The 27,205-nt window shown below is 36.7% G+C and overlaps 2 protein-coding genes across 2 annotated transcripts in view; one reads left to right on the top strand and one right to left on the bottom strand.

Annotated features, from left to right (window-relative positions):
• The window catches only part of LOC142341676 (splicing factor 3B subunit 2-like), a 542,910-nt gene extending 519,209 nt beyond the window's left edge, over positions 1-23,701 (bottom strand). The window contains exon 1 of the mRNA XM_075392823.1: positions 23,686-23,701. The gene's annotated coding sequence lies outside the window, so the exon portion shown is untranslated. The remainder of the gene's footprint in view (positions 1-23,685) is intronic.
• LOC142350648 (uncharacterized) overlaps positions 1-27,205 on the top strand; it is a 626,363-nt gene that overhangs the window by 572,597 nt on the left and 26,561 nt on the right. The window contains exon 2 of the mRNA XM_075402562.1: positions 23,983-24,317. Coding sequence (XP_075258677.1) covers positions 23,988-24,317 — 330 coding nt within the window. The 5' untranslated portion in view covers positions 23,983-23,987. The remainder of the gene's footprint in view (positions 1-23,982; positions 24,318-27,205) is intronic.

Below are 27,205 nucleotides of genomic sequence, written 5' to 3'. Positions count from 1 at the left end.
CCTTGCCCCGGTTGTCGTTTACCGCAAAGTAGAAATTCAGTGTCTCTGGATTGCATTTATTGCACCTAAATGAAATTTTTTTTTTAATTATTATTATTATGGCTTTGTGACAATTTCACAGGGAGCATAAGTCACGGATTTATAACATAGAATTTGCACGACAGTTCTGGCACAGGCACAAAAAGATCCAGCGATAAAAATTATTCTCAGCCCAATTTTTATTGAAAAATTTCCACATATATTCTAGAAGTCTTCCTTTCAAATTATTGTTGTCGAAGAAGTTAATTTTCCTTTGGATGATGTTCATCCGAAATCCAATTCTATCCCGAAAATTGAGTCTCTGCGCTTCGTATTGAATTTCTGGCAGTATAACCCTAGATCTTCTTCCGGCCCATTGATAACATAATAGTTGCGCAAGTCAACATCGTAGTTTCCTGACACTTTGCTGCTAAAAAGTAGAAGATCTTTTAGGACTTTAAAGTAGAGTGGTGGCAAAATATTGCTTTGAACAATAGCGTCTTTGTAACAATTTCTGTTTGCCATCCATTTCATGACCTTTTTATTAAGCCGCTTTAAAATTTGATACTCGTTTCGCTTTAGCTCCCAGCGTTCAGATGCAAACATTAATGTCGGGCTTTTAATAGCTCTAGACAAGTGAACCTTAGTTTTCATGTAAATTCTGCAGCTGGTGTTCCTTCGAATGAGATAAAACGCCATTGCTTTCGCTATTCGATTCTGCACATTTTCTATTCAATTTAGGGTGTCGACTATAGTTAGCCCAAGATCTTTAACGACCCTCTTCTCTTGGATCAAATTATTTTCTAAAGAGAGTACAACCTCCTCGACACGACTCCCGAAAGCAAATTGTGTAAAAGAGCACTTTTTGTTATTGAAAAGGAGGCAGGATTGGACACACCAGTTGTGGAGATTCTTTAGATCAACTTGCAGCTTGTCTAGACTGTCATTTTCGGAACAATGGATTAGTTTTAAATCATCTGCAAACAAGAGTGCCAGAGACGAAAAGACTATATTTGGCAGGTCGTTAATGTAGATCAGGAAAAAGATAGGTCACAGTACAGAGCCTTGAGGAACTCCTCAAGAGACCAGACGTTTCTCAGATTGGTAGCCGTCAACATTTACGCTTTGTTTAATGCTTTATTTTATGCTTTTTTATGCTTTTTTTATGTTTAATGCTTTATGTTTAACATTTATGCTTTATTTTGTCAAAGGGCTTAGAGAAATAAAACAGCAGTAGGAAACAGAACTCTTCTGATGCACTAAGATTCTCAAAGATATTGGACAGACTCAAGATAAGCAGCAGGATTACAGACCTCCGCGGTACAAAACCAAATTGACAGGATGTAATGCTGCCCAACAAAGGTTCTGAGAAAAACTTCAAGACTATTTTCTCAAAAACTTTGGATAGGATGTTGAACAGTGTGACAGATCTATAATTTTTCACTTCTTTTTTATTACCATCTTTGAAGATTGGTGAGACCAAACCATGCTTTCATGAACGTGGAACACTGTGTAACCTTCCAATATAGTTGAACAGACTTTTAAACGATTTGGAAACAGTTTTTGCAGTTTTTTTAAGCAGAAGTGGGGGAATGCCATCTGCGCCTCTACTTTTTGTGACAACCAGCATTTCCAGTTCTTTGGTGATCTCCTTCTCGGTAAAGTTTATTTTCTTTCCACCAGCTTTGAGAAGAGGTTGAGCATCAATTTGTTCATAACTTTCATCAGTAACTACTGATGAAAAATACGTGTTGAATAATTCTGCTTTTTCTTTGCTATTTCGTGCAACGGAATTCCATTCAAGATGTACAATTTTTTGTGGGAATTTCTTTTTCTGGAAATTTTTCAAATATTTGAATATTCTAGATTTGTTTCTGCTTGAAATTAGTTCTTCGTATTTTTGTCAGTCTCTTTCTTGCAGGTTAGAACAATGCTTTTCTAGTTCTATTAATTGGATGGCTAGGTAAGGAGAGAAATTCACGCAACATTCCAATTTATCTCTTAGTGTGCTGAATTTGTTTAATTTGTGCAATGTTTCAGATGATACCCACGACGAAATTTCTTGTCTCCGTCGAGTTTTTCTAGGCGTAGTTTTTTCTATCAGATGAAAGATCCAATCGTACCACAAATCTTTGTTTTTATCTATGCTGCTGTACAGTAGGGGTCAAGAGGATTGTTTGTACTGAGCTCATTTAGGTAATCAAAATCACAATTGCAATGGCTATTGTATTTTTCTTGTTTCTTTTGAGGCTCTCTTGATGTATCAGTTATTTCGATTTGTATCAGAAATTGGGTCAGAGTAGTCTTCCAAATAGTCTAATCTATTGATTGAAGTTATCAAACCTTCATCCTTGGCTAGGATAAAGTCTGAACAGGATGATTTGGTGGTGTTGAAACCAATACATTGCTTGAAATTGGCGTCGTTAAGTTTGTTTACAAAAAAAGTCTTCATAAGCATCATTCGATTGGAATACTTCCCAATCTATCCCGGGTAAGTTAAAATCACCAGCAAAGAGAATTTTTTGATTAGCGAAAACTGATAGAAGGCAAAAAATAGCATCAGTATCGTTTTTTTTGAGATCTATAGGGGCTTCCTTTTGGTGGGCTATAAAAAAGAACTATTACGGCTGGGTCAGGTTGGTTTAATTTAAAAACTACCAGGGATTCTTGAGTTGCCTCTGAAAGGCGGCGAATATCTACTTCAGTAAAACTGACGTTGTTTGATACTGCTATCAGACATCCTCGCACTTAGATTTTTTGTTCTTTGACATTCTATCAGCCCTAACTACTTTATATTGAGATAGGAGCAGTTCTGAACTTTTGAAGTCGCTTGCAAGCCATGTTTCGGTTAGTAGTAACAAATCAAATGAGTGTTTCAAGACAAAATCAACTAGTTTATGTCGCTTTGTAGATTAAGTAAGCTTCTAACATTTAGTAAGAGCAGCTTGAGCGAGCCTCTTAGTCAGAAGCCGTCATTTTCAGATTCAGGCTGAGGAATGTATTTTCTTTTTCTACGCTGGACTTCAATTCTTGAGGCAGGTCCCCTAATAAAATACATTTAGTGCTCTGCATTTTGGCCGTCCTTTTCGCAGTCTTCAGATAGCTTCAATTTTATGAGCTCTCTCGTTTCTTTAGAGTAGTCATGGGAGAAGCCTATTCCTCTGTAGGAAGGATCTGCAGTTTTGAAGTTTTTAAGGGATTTGAAAATTTCTTCTTTCTCAGTTCTGTCTCTCAGGACAATTTTCAGAGGTCTAATTCCTCCATTTGATCTGCTGGCGAGGGAGTTTCGATCAAGCTGATAGCTTTCTCTATTTCAGGCAGATTGCAGCTTAGACTGTTTATACAATAATCGAAGAAAAACTCGATGTCGTCTTTTTGTCTATTCTCCGGGCTATCCTTTGTGCTTTCCGATACTCTAAAAAGTACGATGTTTTGTTCCCGTTTTTCGATCTCAATTTTTTCCTTCTCTTGCTGCTCTATAGTTTCTCGCATTATACTTTGAAAATTTGGAGTGTGGTAAGTTGGTTTAGGCAATGCTGGCTTCTCTTGGTTCTCAATTAGCTGATCCAATTTTGCCTCGAATTTATCCTGGAGGAGTTTTAATTTGATCTCAATCTCTTTTTCAATTGTTTTCGGCAGACCCTGTATTGTAGCACTATTCTCCATCATTTTTTTCCTCATTTTGTGTTACTTTGAAGGAATCTCAAAGTTTTGATCATTTCCTTTCAATTTGCTTTTTGCACTTTCTTGACAATTTTTGCATAACCAAATTGAACCACTTTGCTTGGCCAGCTAACTTAAAATACTGGCAGCTATACCAGAACACATTCCTGAATGATACCATGTGCCACAGGCAAAACACGAAAGACATGAGTCCTTACATTCGCTTTTACATTCTCCACATGGATATTTGGTAGGTTGATTTCTAGAGCGTGTGCCTTCAGGCCTTGTCGCAAGTACAAATGCTCAAACCTCGCCTCCCCATCAAAAAAGGATCTAGAGGGCTCAATATGAACACAGAGTACTTATTTAAGGTGCCTGTTGTTTCTTTTTCTGTCGTTGCTTCTTTGAAGTCTTGTTCTTTTTGGGTATCTGCCTAGGTTTTTTGAATTGCTTGGGACCAAAACTGTCTAGTTCAGCTCTTTTCTTCCAAACCACAAACAGTAGATGAGCTTCCGATTTGACTGACGGATGGAGTTGACTTAAATCGTTAATTAACGTGGCGTTCTTTCTATTTCGGTGTGACATGAGCTGCTTGAATGCATCGATAACTACGATTCCAGTTGACCTCAGCTGGCTGAGAGCCTTAGGAGCTCCGAAAACGTTGAATATATACAATTGCTTCGATACGGGTTTAGTACTTTTGGAGAGATGATTATAATTTTGATATGGGACAGGCTTGTGTTTTCTTGTGAGGTGTCAGCGTATTATTGATAAGGTCGTGCCAAATTACTAACTTTTTTGTTCTTTCAAGGGCACCTCCTGCGTCTAGGTAGGATTGCAAAACTTTGTGTTTGATTGGGTTTCTTGTATTGAAGCTCAAACCACCAAGATGATAGAAGCTTCCGAACAGTGGCCTCTTCTGTTGATATGGGAGTCTTTGAATCGTATTTCTCAGTGAACTCGCACCAATGATATAAACCATTTCATAAACATACAATGCCGGCTACTGAAATCCTCTCTGATAAGAGGCTACCCAATTCCAGTTGTCCGGACTTTCAATCAATTCACTGAAACTATTTAATGACTACATCTTCAAAGCAAACAAACAAAATTTAAAACCAAGAAACCCACAGAACTAAAGGGAAGTTTATCAAAGGATTTCAACGGTTTATTGTATGGCTTCGACCTTTTGTCAAGAAACCAAATTGAGTGTTTTTGAAAAAGAGGGCTCACGCACGAATGTTCGTAGCACACAATGTTTATACATACTTCTCAAGTTTGTCCGAACTTTTCTTTGTTCTGGAGTGGATATTTTACCGGAGTGAGTTGGGTACAAATGCAAATTAATTCTATAGCTGAATTTAATTCAAGGAAGTACTTCTATCAAAAACAATCTTCGAGCTTCGGTCGGATATAGGAAGTGAATATTCACTACAGGCGTCATACACCGGTACCAAATAATGCGAGTAAAATTACGTTTGTAACCACGTTTCACTATCGTAATACATGAAATGTGTAGAACTTACTTTTATACTTTTCTTATTAAAAGGTGGTGACCTATATGGAAATTTTTTCAACTTTAAGTTTATAAAAATTCATTTATAATTAGTCCTTCTGTCCTGTCCTTTGTTGTATGCAAATTAATCCGCGTTTGTCATATTTTGTCTTGCCTTTGTTGCATACTATTGAAACGGAGCGAACTACAGTAGAAACAACCAAAGATCTATCCAAGATGGTAGCGATTCCATTGATAATTCAAATTGAACTGATATTATAGTGAGCCATAATGTATGACATGCACATAAATTACATATTAAACGCATATTTCGAAATTTTTGCAAACAATTAGTAGAAAAAGAGATGGTTACTAATAGTAAACCGGATTTTAACAATATAGAGAAAGCATCATAAATAATGATGGGAATCATCATGGAATTTCATCTTGACGGGACACGTCAAGGAATGTTTGTTCATGACGGGATTCGTCAAGCAGGTAAACCTGTTATCTGTTAGTTTAACTAACAGGGACCCGTGCGGTAGAAAATAACTATGAGAAAATCCCATAGAGATTAACGAAAATGGGTAATAATAACCTAAGATTAATTAAACATTGATAGGACTGAAACCAAAGAACATATTCAAAACTAAACCTTACACAATCTTCAATTGCTTTACATTTCTCATCCCTTTAATTGCTGCCTCTCTTTAATTGCTTTACATTTCTCATCTTCACAAAACTTCTAATATTTACAAGCAATAGTTCTAACTTTGTATTAAACTGATTGTACATATACATCTGCTCAATTAAATTCAAGTCTGAAACTTGGAAAATTTTCCTCAGTAACTCCGAGATTTAAAGTGCTTAAGAATAACATCCAACACAAATTGGGATAACAAATCTTCAATTACCACCAATTTCCACCAATTTTTGTGGGAATCAATTGCAGAAGCCACAGCGGAGAACATCAGCCACAGGACATCAGTCGCAGGAAAACAAGTAAGAATTTACTCGCGTGGTGCTATCTTTTACTCGTTGGTGGAGACAGAAACTTCCCTGTAAGGAAAGACCGCATCATACCAAGTGAGTAGAAATTTAGAGTTCTGTCTTGTTTTTGTCGTTCGTAATTGAAACTGATCGCCACTGCGTAATTCTTATTAGTCTGGGAAATATTTTTTTTACCTTAGTTGCTAATTTGACTTTTAGTAAACGAGCGGCATAACCATCGGAAAAAACAGTGCGGGATAGTCGCGTTGTTAAATCAATTGAAACAGTTGCTGAAAGTTATATATGGATTTTTTCTGAAACTACCATTAAAAAAGAGAAAAAAGTTGATCAGGTAACAATAAGCAGGTTAAAGTAAAAGAAAACTAAAGCACCTAATATCATCCTTGTCGTAAATAGAAAAGAAAATATATCAAAAACATCAATAAAACAAGGAAAATCGGAGTTCAGCCAGAATCATATTAAAATAAAAAAAAGAAATTAGGTGGGACAGTCGTCTATAAGAGTGTAAATTAAAACTTCCATAAAAATATAGAAAAAATGAATAGATTAGTTAAAAAAAGATATACCGTATTGAAATAAACGTTAGATTTTTATAAACAAAATTTTTAAACATTAAAATAAAGAGAGTGCTATAGAAATTCAAAGATAAAAATAGAAAAGACCTTCCTGTGACGATCTACTTGATAATTATTTTATAGAAATTAATAATTTCAACAACTTAACAAAATTTTAAAAGGGCACGATACAAGTAGGGGACCCGTGCGGTAGAAAATAACTATGAGAAAATTTCATAGAGATTAACGAAAATGGGTAAAAATAACCTAAGATTAATTAAACATTGATAGGACTGAAACCAAAGAACATATTCAAATCTAAACCTTACACAACCGAGCTGCCTCTCTTTAATTGCTTTACATTTCTCATCTTCACAAAACTTCTAATATTTACAAGCAATAGTTCTAACTTTGTATTAAGCTGATTGTACATATACATCTGCTCAATTAAATTCAAGTCTGAAACTTGGAAAATTTTCCTCAGTAACTCCGAGGTTTAAAGTGCTTAAGAATAACATCCAACCCAAACCGTAACCATAAACAGTGCACGGATATTACACTGGCGACAGAGATTTAAAGGAAAGTTAACATTTTAAAATCTTTAACAATTTTGTCGGTAGGGAGACGCAAATAAAAAGCACTTTAACTCCAAAAACTCCGAGAATCGAATTATTCTCAAAACAAACGCAAAGATTTGTGATAACAAATCTTCAATTACCACCAATTTCCACCAATTTTTGTGGGAATCAATTGCAGAAGCCACAGCGGAGGACATCAGCCACAGTACATCAGTCGCAGGAAAACAAGTGAGAATTTACTCGCGTGGTGCTATCTTTTACTCGTTGGTGGAGACAGAAACTTCCCTGTAAGAAAAGACTGCATAATACCAAGTGAGTAGAAATAAAGAGTTCTGTCTTGTTTTTGTCGTTCGTAACTGAAACTGATCGCCACTGCGTAATTCTTATTAGTCTAGGAAATATTTTTCTTCTTTTGGCCTTAGTTGCTAATTTGACTTTTAGTAAACGAGCGGCATAACCATCGGAAAAAACAGTGCGGGATAGTCGCGTTGTTAAATCAATTGAAACAGTTGCTGAAAGTTATATATTGATTTTTTCTGAAATTACCATTAAAAAAGAGGAAAAAGTTGATCGGGTAACAATAAGCAGGTTAAAGTAAAAGAAAACTAAAGCACCTAATATCATCTTTGTCGTAAATAGAAAAGAAAATATTTTAAAAACATCAATAAAACAAGAAAAATCGGTGTTCAGCCAGAATCGTATTAAAATAAAAAAAAAGAAATTAGGTGGGACAGTCGTCTATAAGAGTGTAAATTAAAACTTCCCTAAAAATATAGAAAAAATGAATAAATTAATAAAAAAAAAAGATATACCGTATTGAAATAAACGTTAGATTTTTATAAACAAAAGTTTTTAAACATTAAAATAAAGAGAGTGCTATAGAAATTCAAAGATAAAAATAGAAAAAACCTTCCTGTGACGATCTACTTGATAATTATTTTGTAGAAATTATTAATTTCAACAACTTAACAAAGTTTTAAAAGGGCACGATACAAGTAGGGGAACAAAAAATGGCAACGGGCTCAACCTCTAGAATGCTATTACCTGAAGCATTTACCGGTTCAAACGACTTGGAAAGTTACGTGACCCATTTTGAGCTATTAGCGGAACTACAAAAGTGGAAGAGAACTGAAGGAGATACGGCTCGCGAAGCTGATGAACGGCCGCATTACTTTGCACTTAGGCTACAAAAATCTGCCATAGAGTTCTATCGCACTCTACCGCAAGCTACACGAGAAAATTATGATGAATGCGTTAAAGCTTTTCGAGAACACTACAGCGAAAAACCGGTCGTTTTCCGAGGAAGGCTAGCTTCGTACAGCAACCAGGAGAAAAACTGACAGATTTTCTGGGAGATTTAAAGCAGTTGGCTTTGAAAGCTTACCCAACGGAGTTGCAAGACATTAGAGACCATCTCGTTCTGAGAGGATTTCTAGAAGGAATCAACCATAATCAGGTGAGGTTAGATCTCAGAAATCAAATGGGCGACAAGGATATGAAAATTGAAACAGTTTTGGAAAGAGCATTGCATCTGGAAGCTGTAACAAGAATAGAGGAGGAAGAGCAAACACCAAAAGTTGCAGTAATTAGACGAGATGAAACAAAAGATTTAGTGGAGGCCGTCACCAAGCTTGTGAACCAATTGTCAGTAGATGACAAACAGCGAGAAAACCGTCGAAACCAATATAGGGAGCGAAGCGGTTCCCGGGGACGGTGGGGTGACGATAGACGTGACAGAGGACAGCAACATGATCGTGGGTTTAACGATCGGTGGCGATTTCCAACGCCAGGACCTAGTCACCGAGACAGATCTTTTGGAAGAGAGGAACCGTCTAGGAAGAACGACAGTCAGGGTTTCAAGTGCAGAGCCTGTGGACAAGAAGGACACCTTTCGAGGAATTGTCGAAATTGTTTCCTACGTGGAAGTTCCCAACACTTGAAAAGAAACTGCCCTTTTAAAAAGAAAACCACCGAGAACTGCAATGTCATTAGAGTTTGTTCGACAAACACAATTAAGTGTCTAAACGCAGAAATCATCTTTCACGGGAACAGATGCGTTGGGTTAATAGACAGTGGAAGTAGTATATCGCTTTCGAGCTGGTACACATACGAAAAACTGGGAAAACCGGGAGTTGTACAAACATACACAAAACGAGTGTTAACAGCCAATAACTCAGCTGTCAAAAAAATAGACAGAGTAACGCTTTTGGTACAGTTGCAACCAAGACTACCGGAGATTGAACAAGAGTTTGTGATAACGGCAGACGAAGGTATAGAATGTCTGCTGGGAATTGATTTCCTGAAAACCAATAAATATGTATTGAATTCACACGAAGAGAAACTATAGCATTCACCTTAAAATTTCAATACCGCTCACCACAGAGAAAACGCAAGGTGTTCAAGTTTTTGCAATTGCTGGACAAAACGCTTATATACAGAGTAAAAACGAAAGTCTAATGAAATTAGATTAGCTGATGAAAATGGAGAAGAAATTCCGGGAGTGGAAGGATTAGTAGAAGCAATTGAAGATTTTGAATTAAAGACTGGTTTGCTTTTAGCCGCCTGTATGATATCAATGGAATATGGCTGGAGTTTGATCAAAGTGTTAAATTTAACGGACGCACCAGTAACCGTGTATGAAAGCACTAAAGTGGGAACTTACTTTGAAAACAAACAGTACTTAGTTGTAAATGGAATTTTCACAAATCAAAATAAGCCAAAAACATTGGAAACTTTTCAAATGGGAAAACGCGCAAGCTTGGAAGGTTCTAAACTAAATGACCAGCAGAAGGAGAAAGTACAGGAATTGTTCACGAGACATCAACAAATCTTCTCACGAAACTCAAACGACTTAGGACATTTGACAAAATTAAACACCAGGTTAAACTCAACAAATATGCACAGCCGTTCAGAAGAAGTTATTGCAGTATGAGCTTTGATAAAAGAAAAGCAAGGAAAAAAATTGTCGAAGATCGAGAGGATGCAAAATAAATTGAACCAACCATTCGTATTGAGCAGCACCATCAATATTGGTGAAGAAGAAAGATGGCAGCTACAGACTAGTTGTAGATTACAGAGGTTTGAATAAACAAATCGAGAAAACCAGTTGGCCGCTACCAAGAATAAATGACTTTATTGATTCTCTAGACGGAAATTGTTACTTTTCCAATATCGATTTGACATCGGGATATTTTCAAATGGCACTCGATGAAGAGTCACAGAACGTGACAGCTTTTGTAACTCCAATCGGACTCTACAGATGGAAGAGACTACCCATGGGTTTGGCGTCAGCGCCAGGAGCTTTCAAAAATTTAATGGAATTGATCATGTCGGGTCTCTCCTACGAAATGGCTTTAGTATACCTGGATGACATAATCATCTTCGGTAGATCCTTTGAGGAGCATCTCAACCGCATAGATCTCGTACTTGGGCGACTTAAAGAAGCTGGATTTAGAATAAAAGGCTCAAAATGCAGGATTTTTCAGGAAAAAATTCATTTCCTGGGACACATTGTATCAAATAAAGGCGTAGAAGTGGATCCGGAGAAAGTAGCGGCAGTCAGTAAAATGAAAAGCCCACGAACAATAAAAGAATTGAGAGCTATATTAGGACTAGTAGGCTTTTACAGAAGATTCATACAAGATTTCGGAAAAATAGCAGAGCCACTTTATAAACTATTAAACAAAAAAGAACGTTTTACTTGGAGCAAGGAATGTGAATCAGCAGTTGAACAACTAAAACAACCTTTACAGAAAGCACCAATTTTGGGTTATCCGAATGACACGGATTCCTATACGCTAACCACCGACGCCTCTTTGTTTGGCATTGGCGCAATTATTTCCCAAAGACAACAACGGGTGAAAGAATTATTGCATACGCAAGCAAAACGCTCAGCAAAAGTCATCGAAACTGTTCTGCGACAAAACGAGAACTTTTTGCAATAGTTTATTTTACTCAACACTTCAGAAATTATCTTCTGGGACAAAAACTTTTATTGTTACTGATCATAGGGCCCTCAGGTGGTTATATAGTTTTAAGTAACAAGACGGATGGATAGAAAAGCTCGGACAGTTTGACTTTGAAATCAAACAAGGAGCGAGAAAAAGATCCCTCACGCGGACTGTCTGTCGAGAGTTCCACAGACTGAAGACCAAGTCAAAGACTGCGATCAAGTGAACCAAATAAATACGGAAGAAAAAAATATTTGGTCCATTGTACTAGGGAAATCTGTTGAACAACTAGTTGAACATCAGAAAAATGCAGCCGACCTCATTATACTGAGAAACTGGATTGAGAACGGGAAACGAGAAACTTACGGATTGAAAATGATCTAATCAGGAGACAGAAACGTACTGACGAATTTAATAACCTAACACAAATAGTCATTCAGAGATCACTTTTAAAAGAAATTCTACCTTTCCTTCATGAACATTGCGGACACTTTGGTATGGCCAAGACATTTGATCGAGTTCGAGAACGATTCTACTGGCCCGGGATGAAAAAAGATGTTCACGAGTGTGTAAGTTCTTGCGAAGAATGCTGTCAATAGAAATCTCCCCACCAGAAACACATAAACAACCTGACAACGTGGAAACCAAGTCATCCGTTCTGGCAAGTTGCCCTAAACATTATGGGACCTTTACCCGAGTCAAGCGGAAACAAATACATTCTGTTAATTGGAGATCAGTTTACAAAATGGTATGAAGCAATTCCCATTAGCAACCAAGAAGCTTCAACGGTAGCTAAGGCCTTTGTAAACATATGGGTTTCAAGGTTTGGTTGTCCGGCAAATCTTCAAAACGACAAGGGCAGTAATTTTATATCGACTCTTTTCAAGAACATGTGTAAAGAGCTGGGAATTAACAGGACTTCATTAACAGCTTATCACCCTCAAGAAAACGCAATGATAGAGCGCATCAATCGCACAATCGAAGAGAGTCTTGCAAAATATGTGGGTGAACATCACAACACCTGGAGCGACTACCTTCCGTTAGTAATGATGGCGTACTGATCATCGATTCACTTTGTTACGAAGTACAGCCCCTTTTACCTCCTTTTTTGACGATCATGCGCCCTGCCGATTGGTTGCATGTACCAAACAATACAAACCAAAATCTACCCAACTTTGAAAGATTACGTTGGTTGCTTGAAAGACGAACTACAAACGTGCCATGAGCTGGTACGGGAAAGCATGGATGTGGAGCAAGAAAGACAAAAAACGTACTATGACCGTAGCACATTTGGACCACAATATGAAGTAGGTGAATTAGTAATGGTGTTCAACCCCACAATAAAAAATGGCCAGACAAAAAAATTTAATTCTTTTTACAGCGGACCGCAGGTAATACGTGAAATAATAAACGGTCTGAATTTTGTTATTGAGGATGTGAAATCAAAAAAACAACAAGAGGTCCACTACGATCGACTCAAACGTTTTAACAGTAGAAGTGCTACCACTCATAAAAAAGAACCTAAGAAAGGAAAGATTGAACCGAGAATAACACAAAACGACCTTACGGAGGACAATGATTTTGTGGAAATTAAAGTGGTGACCCAAAATTGAATGACACAGAAAGAAGAGAAGTTCAACCTGAAAGAAATATTAGCCAAATTAATCCTAATACTGAAACTCACAATGAGACAGTCAAAGACGAATCGTTTCGAACACCTATGGGTGGGAGTACAAGATAATCAATAAATACTAACACCAACAATAAGAGCAGAAGCACAAAGATACCTGTGCCCAAAATAGCCACACAGCAGAAGCGGGATAGTCTGGTGTCAACATCCGAAAGGAGTGAAGGCGAAGAATTTCCAAATAGGAGCACGGCTTCTACTTCGCAAAATGTCGCCCAACGACTACATCAGACAAGAAGTGCGTCGGGAATAACAAGACCACGAAAACTGAAAGACTATTTTTTATTCAAGGATAACGATGCAGATGAAAAATTTGATAAAGACGTATTTTTTTAAAAGGTGATACGACAAAATGCAGAGGGCGTGGAACCCACATTGGATCGTGCAGCTGAACTGGAAACTTCTTCAGTTGGTTAGCATATTACGTTTTTCACAATCCGTGGAGATTGTGGGGTATGAGTTTGAGAACATTCTACAGACGCAGAAATTTGCAATGACGGAACCGACAAATTGTGAGACGTCACATATAATTGAGGAGCAAGTAAACAAAGGAGGACTGATCTACGCCAAAAGCAGCATGAGTAAACTAAAATACTGCATGTACAGGGCTGCATATACGGTAACTGTGCTGAAAAAAGTAGTTGGTATGACGACGCATTTTACTTAAACGAAAAATCACAAATAATTCCAACGTTTTACCCAATAAAAGAGTCAGTCTGTCAAAATCTATGGCAGGGACACAAGGCGCGGTTACCGGGTCTTGATGATTTTGAATTCAATGCTCCCAAAGAAGTCCTCAACGAGATGAATGTTGACCGAACCGACGCTGAATTTGTTCAGAAGATATCAAAAACTTTCATGAAAGGCGAAGATGAGAAAGGAGTGAATTATGACTACCCCGTGGATTGGATCAATCCAAAAGGTGCAAAACGGAAAGGTAACATCATGATTAATGCTGAAATTTTCATGGGGCTTTGTTCATTGAAACTAGGGAAGCAAATGAAGGAACATGGTTATATTTTAAAGACCCTTTAAAACAGGAGCAGACCTTTTTATATCAAGGAGACACATTTGAAATAGATTCAGTACAATATCTGTTCGACCAAGACAAAAAACCAAACATCTAAACGATCGTTAAAATTTCAGACTCGATAACAGCAAAAATAGTCCGCGCTGGAAACAAAAAGTACTTGACGAGCAAATTAGACAGAAAAAGAAATTTAGTTGTCCAGTTGAAAAACAAGACAAAATATATAGACAATTTTCTGCTTTTTGAAACAAACCACAGAAATTTGTTTTACACAACGGAAAATTGGACGGCCACGGAACAAAATTTTTCAACAACAGATATTTCTGAGACAAATCTCAGGGACATAAAACTCAATCAACATTTTTTGTGGGATTTTCGAGGCATGTTTGAAAACCTGAAACAAATAGAGTTATTAAATTGTCACATAGAAAAACTGCACAGAGCTGTGATTCTAACGACATCAATTAACGGAAATTCACACCAAATTTTCCTATGTCAACAAAACGCTCTGGGTACACACGCAAAAAGAGCGGGAGGAATACTTTATGTCAATAGGCGCGCTAAAGTTATCGTACATGTTGTCGAAAATCAGTTTTGTACGGAAGAAATACCAGTTAGGGTGTTTTCTGACAACACCTCAGAAGTAATTAGATACATGGACCCCATTTCTAGAGTATTTTATAGAAATTTCACACTGATTAATTGCAACCCCATGGACCCGAACGCTCTTGAATTGCAGAATGGGTCATGGATAACATATGGGCGAAGGATACAATTAATTGAAAAACCCAATGATATACCTAATTATAGAGTTAACGTCAATTGGTCAACTTCGGCGCCAATGAAAAGGTTTTTCAATGACAAGGACCTGGAACTTAGCAAAAGGGCCCAATGGTTAAGGCATTCGAGAAAGACGATATTAGGAAGAGAAGTTTTCCTAGGACAAGGAGGTTTATATGAGCATGAGACTCTAGAGTACTTCAACACGGACTTAAAATACAATAATCAGTGGCATGAATTGTTGATTTTTGAATACTTGGGTAATGAAGTGAAACAAATCTGGCATGTGGCCAGGGAAATAACCATCAGTTTGATGACTATTTTCATTGGATCTAAAATCATATTTTGTTTGGTAAGCGTGTTTCTTTCAATCGATATGCTACGCAGTGGCACCAACCCTGTTATTGCACTGCAACCCATTAACCCAATGGGGGAACTAGGTTGTTTTCACCATCTAAAACAACGTACAAAAGAACAAAAAGTTACAAGAAAAAGGACAGTTGAACGGTGTGATGGTGAAACAGACATCGTAGTTATAAAAGCAAAAAAGGCAAAATCTGTACCAGATATAGCAGAAATTGAGATTGATACATTAGGCTAATTTACGTGTATGATATGTAGGAATGGCAGAACCAAAAGTTGGTGATTATTGCTACTACCTACCCGAGTTGTTCGAGGTCAGGTCGATAGTCAGGCACCAAGTGTATCGGATTGTTGGAGTAACCTCAAACAAAAGGTACTTGGTGCCACTGACGCAGCTGCAACCACCCATTATAATGGATAGAGCCCCAATTAGCGTTGGGGAGTTAAGTGAAATGCAGCACAGAATCGAGGAACAACAAAAGAAGATTGACAACAGCGAAAAGCTGGGAACAGCCAGGGCTCGGCTCGAAGAGGAGCTCCGGCAGTTAAAACTTGAAAGTCAAAGATTAGGTGATCAATTGCTGGAGACCAAGCGGTAACTTGAATACGCTGGAAATCAGCGGGAGTCCTGCAGGAGGCAGGTGGAAACATTGAAGAAAGAGTTGGAGGAGGTTACAAATGTAGGCGAAACAAAAACAAGGGAATGTATCGCTCTGGTGGACGAGCGGGAGTGCCTAGCTCGGGAGTTGGAGAATGCCAAGATAGACAATAGAAAGCTAAGGGGCAGAGTAAAAACAGAGCAAGCCTCAAAGAAGGTCATACAGAGGAGGCTGGAGGCGATCAACGCGCAGAGCCCGTTAAGTCGACCTCCAAACTTTTATGAACTTCTATTCCTGCCACAGGGGGCCACAACCAGTACTATTCAGAAACATTACAAAACGTTGGCAATGCTCTGTCATCCGGACAAGGGTGGTCGTGCGGACATGTTCAAAATCATTCATCAAGCAAAGAAAATTATGGAAGACGAGGGGGCCCGTAATATTTATGACAAGTACGGGATTGAAAAAGCACAAGAATATATGAACTCGAAAATGGACATTTGAAACTCTTGCTGTGTGAGTGAGTGGAACACTCACATTTTCTAAGAAGGAGGCAGTATAGTGAACCATAATGTATGACATGCTCATAAATTACATATTAAATGCATAATTCGAAATTTTCACAAACAAATAGGAGAACAAAAAGAGATGGTTACTAATAGTAAACCGGATTTTAACAATATAGAGAAAGCATCATAAATAATGATGGGAATCATCATGGAATTTCATCTTGACGGGACACGTCAAGGAATGTTTGTTCATGACGGGATTCGTCAAGCAGGTAAACCTGTTATCTGTTAGTTTAACTAACAGGGACCCGTGCGGTAGAAAATAACTATGAGAAAATCCCATAGAGATTAACGAAAATGGGTAAAAATAACCTAAGATTAATTAAACATTGATAGGACTGAAACCAAAGAACATATTCAAAACTAAACCTTACACAATCGAGCTGCCTCTCTTTAATTGCTTTACATTTCTCATCTTCACAAAACTTCTAATATGTACAAGCAATAGTTCTAACTTTGTATTAAGCTGATTGTACATATACATCTGCTCAATTAAATTCAAGTCTGAAACTTGGAAAATTTTCCTCAGTAACTCCGAGGTTTAAAGTGCTTAAGAATAACATCCAACCCAAACCGTAACCGTAAACAGTTCACGGATATTACAATATTAATAACAATGATTGGTCGTGAACCAAAAAAAGAATGTCAGAGAAAAACGACAAACACGGATTATTTTGTAAACAACAATGGACAGGTACGGAAGGACTTTTTATAAATGAACATGTATCAAAAGTCTTAATTGTATACGAACTAAAACTTAGATAAGAACATAAAAATATCTGTACGTAAATAGATTCCCCTGTTAATTGTACAGTATAACTATATCGGATCACACTTCTCTCACGACAAAATAAAGTTTAAATAAAAACACTGACTATTTGTATGGAGTTTAAACATTTTTATTGAAATAAAAAAAATGATATTTCTATGAAATCGTAATTGAATGTGATTGTGTTTTTATTTTGACGGGTTTTTTCAATCAGAATCGTCGCTTGACCTGTGTCTGCTTTTGCAAGAGACTTGGTTAGCTTCCTGACCAACTCTTTAGAACCGGGAACAGCTTCATCTTCTCCCTTGGTGGTTCGGAATGGTGCCGCCTCTTCTATCGTTCTTTACTTCCATGAAAGTGTTGTCACTTCCATCAATTCCTGTCTTAGAGATATAGTTGCTAACGTGTTACTTCCAATTTCTTCATCGTTTGCGTCGCATCTTTTATACCACTAGTTTTCCTTTGAGCTTTTGAAAAATTAGGACATTGATCCTAGTCTGATTTCAATTGTTGTTTTCTTGATTCACTGCCACTTTTTTGTTATAATTTGAGGATTGCCCATGACTTTCATCTGGAATTCTGCTGTAATTCCCAGATGTAAGTATCCTGTATTTTCGGTGTTGCACCGAAATCCATACCCGTTTCATCTCCAGCTGTGTGCAATTACGGAGACTCAGAGAAATTTGTATCATTTTGGGTTTTGTTTACCTTTCGTAGCTCTTGTCTTCATTCTTCTGGATCCTTCTCTCAAAGCGTTTCTGCGGATTTTAAAGATGTATGTATGGCAATTCCTTTTGCCAGTAGTGGTTCAATTTTAGTGCTGGTGTTTTCTGCGCTGCTGCCATAATCTTCGCTCTATTCAATTTCTTTGTTTTTCTAGCTAAATGAAGCTTAGGTGTTATGGTCTCGCATTTTTATCTGTTTGAGGGTGGATGGCACAGACAGATTTATTCCGGCTGATTTTGTAAGTTCGACGTTATTTGGATTTTAAATGCACTCTGGAAAAACCTGTTAAAGCTGAGCTTTGTTAGAGTCATCTAAGGCCATGTCCAATCACGTTATTTCCAAGGGAACTGTAGTTGTTGATGATCACTTTATAGTCGTCGGCGTAACCGTATGTAAGACTATGAACAATTGATTCTGGTAGATCAACTATATAAACAAAAAACAGTAGTGGCCCAAGCAGTGACCCGTGTGGGACAGCACTGGTTACATTCAAAAAACTAAAATCACGTTGGTTAATTTGGACCTGCTGTTTCAATCAGTCGTGTTCTCTTCCTTATGTATTGGTATGATAACGTTTCTTTCCAATGCTCAGGGAGTTTGCCTTAAGTGAGACAAGTTTTAAAAATTGAATGTAGTGAGACATCGAGAATAGTGCCGAGCTGTTTTCAAGATCAAGTTACCTATTCCATCAATCCCTTTGCTTCTTTTAATGTGCAAATTATGTAAAATCAAGCAAATTTGCTCTCGAACTTATTATTCTTAAATTTTTAAAGGAAAATTTTCACTGGCGTTATTTGGAGTTTTAATGCACTATGGAAAAACTTGTTAAAGCTGAGCTTTGTTCGAGTCGTCTAAGGCCGTGTTTTGACGCAGGAGCTTTTGACTCGGATACAGTGGCGCTTTCGTGACTGCTCCTTGGTATCTCCGTAATTGACAGAACGTTTTCTGGGTGGAATACTTCAGTGATTGATAATATCCAGTCGCTCTTTGATTTCGAATAGCTGTTCGCAATTATCTGCAGTCAGGAGGTTCAGACAAATATTCCCATAGTCTTTGCCGTAGTGCATTGGTTTCCAGTCAGTTCTCATAAATTTTTTTATCATCTGTCAAGATGGTTGCGTTATTTTCCAGTGTTTTTTCTTGGCTTGAAACGTCTTTTAGTGGGTGATGGAATTTTTCATCTGTTTGGCTGCTTTTTGGTGAATTTTAAACACCTGCAATTAAAACTGAGGCGCCATTTGAAGATACGCCAAGTACAACAGTATCCAATAATTTGCTGTTCCGCGATATGGCTCTTGCATTTAAAGTTTCCTTGACTGCAAATAGAATGCCTCTATGCTTCATTTTTCGCTATCAGAGATTATAGCATCTTTAAAATGAGCTTCCTTTGAGACTGCATCAGTAAGCCTCTTTTTCGTTAGGCAAACAACCTCATAGTTTTTACTTGGGACAGAATTTGCAAGGAGCATCCTCGCGTGAATTCCATAACACTTCGGAAATTGAAAGTAACCATTATGATTTTAGTTTTATTCATGGCTTTTAGTCAGTCGTCCCAGCCCTGAACCCAGTCAATGTTAATTTGTCTAAGGAGCTTATGATTGAGGAATTTAACTTTATTTTTCTGGATTTTACCATTTTGGAGCGATTCAAGACCCTGTTTTGATAACTTATTCTATATTAATATTTCTGTTGTGAGTTCTTTGTTTATGTACGCTTTTGTTAATTGTTCCGCAGTTTATAAAGACATTAGCAAAATACTTTAATCCCAGCTGTTCGTGATTTTTATTAGGATCTTTCTACACGTGTTTACTTATAGGTGCCAAGTCTTTGACTGTCATTAATGTGAGTGTTGAGATTAAGATAGTTCATTTTCGTTTTGACTTCTGATCTGTCGGACTCCGAACTTTTCCCTGGGTCCTCGTTTTTAGTTCTTCGACTCCTCTCATTCTTACGCCGTTGTAATCAGGTATTAGTTTTTTATGGACCTCTTTACTTTTGACTGGATGCGTTTTCAATTCCCCCGGGTTGACCGGTGACATTTCAGACTTCTCATCAACGCTTCGGTCACCACCCTTCGGTCACGATTTTTCTCATTCGTTTCAGTCACCACCCTTGCGTCTGTTTCTTGATTTTAAGTTGTGATTTAATCCTTCGATGCCTTTTCACTGCATCAAAAATTGCGTCCCTTTTGTTCACAGAGACACAAAGATTGCAGCGGAGAAAGACTTAACCTTTACTTTCTGTTCAGCAGATATGGCCTCCTCGCTCATTCTGATGCATTTAGTTGCCATGTGCTCAGTCTTTCCACAAAATATGCACCGAAAGACGGCTTGGTTTTTGTTTACATCATAAGCGCATATTTTATTTGAGTTTTTTTGATGGCTCCTTCTTCGGTTTTTCAGTCGGTGGGCACATTATTTACATTGTTGATTTATCCTTGAGTTTAGACAAAATTCTGGACTGTAATACCCAAAAGGGCACTCTGAAATACTAATCCAAATTAAAAGATTACCTGTTTTATTTCAAATTTTGACATCTAGAAGACAAATAGGCATTCATGGATTACGGCTTGAAGCTTCTGGACTTGCACGAGATTGCAAACTTTACTCGTATTGAACAAACGTTTATTAGTTTTTTCTGGTGGTGTTATTCAAATGACAAAAACTACTTCTGCCTTTAATACTAATTCGTTGATATGCTTGTCGAGTTGATTGGCTCATGTTGAGCGTAAAATAGGTCGTTGCCACTAATGATTGAAACTCTTTTGTGATAATTACGTTCTTGCGTAATATAATGAGACGCCTGGGGTGATGTTTTCAGTCTGTCAAATATCATTCTTTCACCCGTATAAGCAAGGAACGGAGAAGATTCTGAAAATGGAAAATTGGTGCGATAGCACCCAATTGGGCACCCTTGGACTAAGAATAAGTTAGCACTTGTTCCTAGCTACAGTTGACTCAAAATCACACGTTTTGAAAAAAGAGAAGGGAAAACTATTTAATAATTTATAACAAAAATTAGGATATAAATAGTTTGTTAAAGCACTAAACATTGTTTTTACCAAGCTGCTGCGTTTGTTTTGGCACCAAACATTGTTCTTACCAAGCTGCTGCCTTTGTTGTAGCTCCAAATTTCGGTTTTACCGAGCTGCTCAAAAAAATAAAGTTCATTGGACGTTTTCAGAGGAAACAATAAACGCGAGCGAGAAAGTATTAGTTATAAAATTCTTTGTTGTACATAAATTATGATAAATACTATAACGAGAGTATTCCAAAAACATGTTGCTTCTAAGAACGAACCTTTTAATTTAACTTATTTTGCATTAAGCAAAATTTTGTTGAAGTTTCATCAGTTTACATCTATAATTTTTTGATAAAGTCAAGTTTTTTTTAAAGCTGCGACTGTATAGATTACAGTTCGAATCTTCCCACGTTCTTGAGATGGCTTCAGCATTTAAAATTTCCCTGATTGCAATTGGGACGCCTTCATTCTTGGTTTTCCTGTTGTCGGAGTTTCTGTCTTGACGAAAAGATTTTATAATGAAAGAATTTCAAAAATATATGAGTGTAAAACGAAAATAAATAGCAAGAAATTGAATTGAATTTAGGTAACTGTATAAATCGGCGGCTGTATCAAGTTTCACGATTCAATCTAGTTGGGAAATTCAAAAGCAATTTTGGACAAGTCTTGGAGAAAAATTTTCAAACAAGAGAACTCTACGAAAAATTGCAATTTTGAATAATTATTGATTTCGTGATTACTAAATTCTGCTAACGATACAGCAGAACGTTTACAAAAATAAGAATTAATTTTTAATTTTGCATTTTTATATTGTAGTTATAGAGTAATCAAAAATCAAGTTAATACAGAGATTGAGCTGAGGAAACCAATGTCGCACTCACGCGGCATGATGAAATGTTTCTAACAAAAATCCTATGGAGAGCTGAAGATCTGGCAAATATTAGCAAACATGATTTAACTTTCCAAAACAAGTAGCATATCATCTACTGTAGAATACATGCAAATACTTGATAGCATTGAAAATCACTTTAAAATTCAAAAAAAGCAATAAAGTAGTATGTAGGATTGGGCAATATTTAGGCAAAGTAGCAGTAAAAAAACTTGGGCCTAAGTAAGATAGCTCAGCTTTCATCTCAATTACGGAAAAATATAGTATTAAGTTTTTTGCTTTTGTTTTGATTTTATCACTTCGAGAATGAATATATTGTAATTATATGAGCATCAAATCCAAAAAAACTCATTGCTCAAAAAATTAAAATCAAAATAGATAAAAATCATAAGCTACTTACAAGACAAATCAGAAGAAAGAATATGTTTTACAATAAAAAAAACGTTTTCTAAATATAGGTACATTTCGTTTAATGAAAAAGCGACCTAAAATTATTAAAATACTATGAAGTCGGAACAGTCGATGTCCAAACTCAACCAAGTTATCGACAGCAGGAGGAAAATCAGATCATAGTAGAAAGAAATCAAGTCAGAAAAATTTTTTTTAATTGTTTTGTGTTGAAGCAGACAAACTCCTTGAGCATAAAAGAAACTGAATGCCATACAAACTGCACCATTTCACTATGGACTGCCATCATTAATGATAATTGGGCAGGCTGTCAGAATAATGAGTAAGACACCTATATTCAAAAATGTCGAAATTTTTTTTAACAAAACAAATTTTTTCAAAGTAAAAAAAACTCCGAACAACAAAAGTGATTCACACAGTTGAAGCTAAGCTGAAGTATTGTGTTGTTTTTCTTATAAGACGTAAAGAAGTCCAATACTGATAAGGGGATTACGTTAAAAGCAGCAGTCAAACAAAGGCTTGTCAACAAAATTCTGATGAAAATCTGATTCTCTGAAATAGTGGTCCGAGCCCTGTATACTCATGTTTTTGTAACTTGTTCTGCCTCAGTGATATTAGCCGTTCTTCTACATTATGTGACCCCTCATATTCGACTTTCAATTGACCTCAAAGCCATCAAAATTTATGAAGAACTTTTTATGAAAAAAACCTTATCCAAAAATCTAAATTATTTGAAATTGGAACTCAATGACAGCTGACTGACTACTTGGAGCTGCTCCTCACAACTCATTCTAAATGCTGTTTTAGTGAATGGCACAGGTATGGAAAAATATTATCAGTCTCATAAAAAGTAAATTAAAATTTAAAAAAGGCTTAGACAGTATCTGATTTTTTTCAAGTCTACGTGTTGTCCAAAAAAGAAGAAAATGGAGAATGAGTAATTGGTGATTGGTGATACAATTGAATCAGTCAATTGTATGTGCCTACAAAGTGCTTGCTGTCACTTAATCTGAAAATTTCTCTTAGATTTTCAGGTTTGTAATTAAATAGCGCTATAGTTTTTTGTAATTCAAAAATTTTTGGAACAATTAACCATTAATACAGACCCCAAATGAGTTCGTCCCTCGTTATCAATATTTAAACAGGGATTTTTAAAAAAACTGTACATTGGATGAAAATTTTTGTTAACACAGGCGAGAGACTGGTTAAAAATTCATCAAAATGTCCAAAAATTGGCTAAAAATTTGTCAAAAACATTTTCTCAAAAAGGGCAATTTTTTGGTATTTCTTCAATATTTGGAGACATTGACAAAACGATAAAATACTTGTTTTTTAAGATACCCTCAAAAAACCGCTAGTTGTCGTAAATGATTAAATTTTGAGCAAAATTTGGTTAAATTTGATCGAAACTTAGGCAAAATTACAAATATTTCGTTTGTAGTGAAATTATAGACGCAGAGAGCTTCAAATTGATACCACATATGCTATCCAGGTGTTTTGTCTTTAATATATGGCACCGTCTCATAAATAAATTTTCACCCGTCCAATCTAGGGTGACTTTAATAAGTAAAGACTATTTAATAAGTTTATCAAGTTTTACATGCGTGGCATATGAGACTATAACAATTTTAGGATCTATTCTGTCTCTCCCTCCCCCCCCAGCTTAGTGAGCATAAATTTTTATGACCCGCAGGCGCACGTGCTGTTTTCTTACATAGCAACGTGCTATATAACATTTAATTTGTAACTTGGGGTCATGAAAAACACTGGGGATGGGGGTAGAATAGATCCCAAAAATAAATAACCAAGGGAAGTTTTTAAGTTCCCAAATCAAATTTTAATGTTCCAAATTTTAATGTCGACAATTTTCAGGTGTTATGGAGAAATCAGTGCTTACTGATTCAACAGATTATTTAAACTCGCCGTCTGGTCTTGTGAGGCGTAATTCAAAGAATGCACCTGTGAAAGCTTTCAACTTTCCTCCGCGTTCTAGTGACAGTTGCTTCAGTGAGAATGTTAATGTTAGGCATCGAAAGAGAGAATCTCCGATGTTTTTCATTGGTAACTTAAGCCCAGCGCAGAACACAGAATTGGAGTCTTCTCATGTCCTGTTATCACCAGTTGAGGCGTCCCAGAATATAAGAAGAACATGCTCTGTTGATGCTCTTCATAATTACAAGAGGTTCCAGAAAGAGCGTTATCTTAAAGTAAGTGTTCTTTTAATTCGACATTTACGACAGTTGGTTTGAAAGAGCGCATGATTTCTTCGGATGGATTATCTTTTGACCTTATTAGTATAAAAAATTGTTAAAAAGTTAATTCTTAATTAGTTAAAAAAAAGTCTTAAAATGGTCTTAACCTACCTCACCGCTACCTACCAAATGATAGGATAGTGTTTCACGCTAGTGACTAACGTTGTTCCACTTCATACAGAAAGACATTTTGATGCTAATCAGTATACTCCTGTCTCAACTAAATGTTAAATTTTTGAGTGGGATATGTGCAACAAAATGTTCATTTATCCTTTTTTTGTCTTTTACTCATGAAAATCAGTTTGTGCTCCAAACATAGTGCAATTGATGTTTTGTTTGAAATTATTCTAAAAATGAGATTTAAAAAGGATTGTCAATTTAAAACTTTTTTACGAACGTTTTCGAACTCTGAGTTCATCGCGTCAGGTTATAAAGCATACAAAATGCTAAAATGAAAAGCCACAAAATAAAATGCAAATCACTAAAATACCTCATTCAAGGAAATTTAAAACGAATTTTTGCATATCCACAGTCGTATCTACAAAATTTTGCATCCGAGTAAATATATATTTTCGATTTGATGTAGCAGATGCATATCGACATGTTTTTTATTAAAAAACCTGCATAAATCACTTTAAACTTATTTTGGTTTTGTTCAATTGTAAAGTTGAAATTTTCGTTTTGTAAGGTGTCTTTCTTTCAAGTTGGAGTTTCATCTCAAAACTAAGCTTTCAGTGTCAATCCTCGTGTTCGATATTTGTCGCGCGTGTTGATGGCTGGTTTCAGTGTTCTTTTATTGAGCGCCTTTAGTGTCATTAACTTAGATTGGTTGCCGCACTTGTCTATCTTCCACTGGAAAACTGTTTTATCACCGTTGCACTCAATTGCATGTATTCCCTTCGGTGAGTCCGCCTTGGCATGCTCTCTGCCCTTGTGGCAATAGATGGATTTGCATCCATTACAAGTGAGTTCATAAACCACGTGGGATTTGAGGTCTTTATCAAAGCTAGACTTAAGGCTAGTTAAACAGCTCTTAAGTTTGCGAATGGTGAAAATGTCTGTACAGGGTGAATTTTGTTCAGCTTCTTTACAGATTCATTAGAAATGTTGCCTCTGTACTGTAATACAAATTGTTGTTTCTCATTTATTTTTTTTGTTTTACGGCTACGGCAGCGTTATATCCTTTTCTTTGTTCTTTCATTCGCAGCTGGTTAGTTGTGTCCATGATAATATTCCCTACCCAATGCCTAGGATATTGATTACGTTCCCAATTTTTTCATTTTTTTTCAATGCTTCATGGAACCGTTCCCAATTGCTGGTGCTTCGGAAAGGGTGGTGTATTGTTCCCTGTATTATGCTTTTCTTATGTTGAAGGGGGTGCACAGCTACGGTAGTTCAGGATATTTCCAGTATCTGAAGGTTTTTGATACCATGTGCAAAAAAATTGTACCCTCCGGTTGTACGTTAATTGACATGTCTAGAAATGGCAAACTGTATTTGTCATCCGTTGTTTCTAATTTAAGTTGGAAGATTTGGATCGAGTTTATTAACCACATCTAACAGCTCCTTGGTGTCACCTCTAACAGTTTTCTCACATTATCGTCGACATATCTTAGAAAAACTTTGGTTTCGGACGAATGGTTAATGTCAGTCTTATCATTTTACGGCAGAATTAGCACATCCAGAACTGGTTTTCCATGCTATCATATTCTGTGTTGCTGATTCGCTGACATTTTGCGTGGAACCATCTATTTCAAATTTCACACTCAACACCCCTGGAACGTGCTGTCACACGCACAATTGCTACAGGTGTTCCGTTGTGCGCTGGTTTTACCTTTAGTTGTCTGTAATTTCTATTGTGGCTCCCACGAGTTCATCCAAATGTTAGCCAAAATTACCGCCAAGGACGCACCCATTGCTAACCGGTCTTTCTGACAGTACCAACTTTTATTGCATTTGAAATTGACGTTTGTGACGGATAATTCAAGCAGACGTTTCATTGTTGTTCTAGGTATGTCCGGTTTATCGTTCCGAGCATAAAGCGATCGCAGGGCAATCGCTTCCTTTACGGAAACGTTGGTGTATAAACTTTTTACATTAATGATAGGATTTGTTCATCGTTTTCATGTTTTATTTGCTCCAAGTCTTTCGTGCGTCATTGGTGTTAGTTTCCAGGTTTGCTCCTTCAATCTTTTGGAAAAAGGGTGTTAGAAACTTATTAAGTTTATTATAACAACTTCCCGGGATAGAGAGAACAGGTCTCAGAAGGGTTTCTTTTTTTGTGTACTTTAGCTAATCCATACAACCTTGCCGGTTGTGCTCCAGTGGACCTTAAAGCTTCGTAAACTTTAACCGGTATCTTCCCTTTTTTCCTCATATCCAAAAATTCTTTGTTTAGTTCTTTTTCGTTTTTCCATTACGCTATTATCAAAACTCTTTTCAAGTTTTCTAAACTGTTCGCAATCTAGTACTCTTTCCAGTTTTCTGCGTACGTGCTCTTTTTCATAACACAGAAACCTATACCCTTATCAAAAAGAACACCTTTATCTATTCCCCTATCTAAAAATGAGCTTCGGACTAATAGCCACTAAGATAACGTTTAATTTCAAATAAAACTTTCTCCGGACTAAACAGATCAATTTTGGTGGCCGTAGATTCCATTTTTGGTCCTTTGTTATTTCTCTGAGTCATAAATGAGCTACCTGATGAAAGTAGCACCGTCGAATTTTTCTTTTCTGCATATGGTACAAATCTGACTACTAGAAATTAGTTGTCTAAGACTATTTTGTAGTCGAAAACAACTGGCCTTTATATGTACGCGCGAAACGCCTGGCAAACATCTT

The sequence above is a fragment of the Convolutriloba macropyga genome, chromosome 1 (genome assembly GCF_964194025.1).
Source record: "Convolutriloba macropyga chromosome 1, txConMacr16.3, whole genome shotgun sequence".
NCBI lineage: Eukaryota > Metazoa > Xenacoelomorpha > Acoela > Convolutidae > Convolutriloba > Convolutriloba macropyga.
This window is presented reverse-complemented; position numbering and strand designations above follow the sequence as displayed.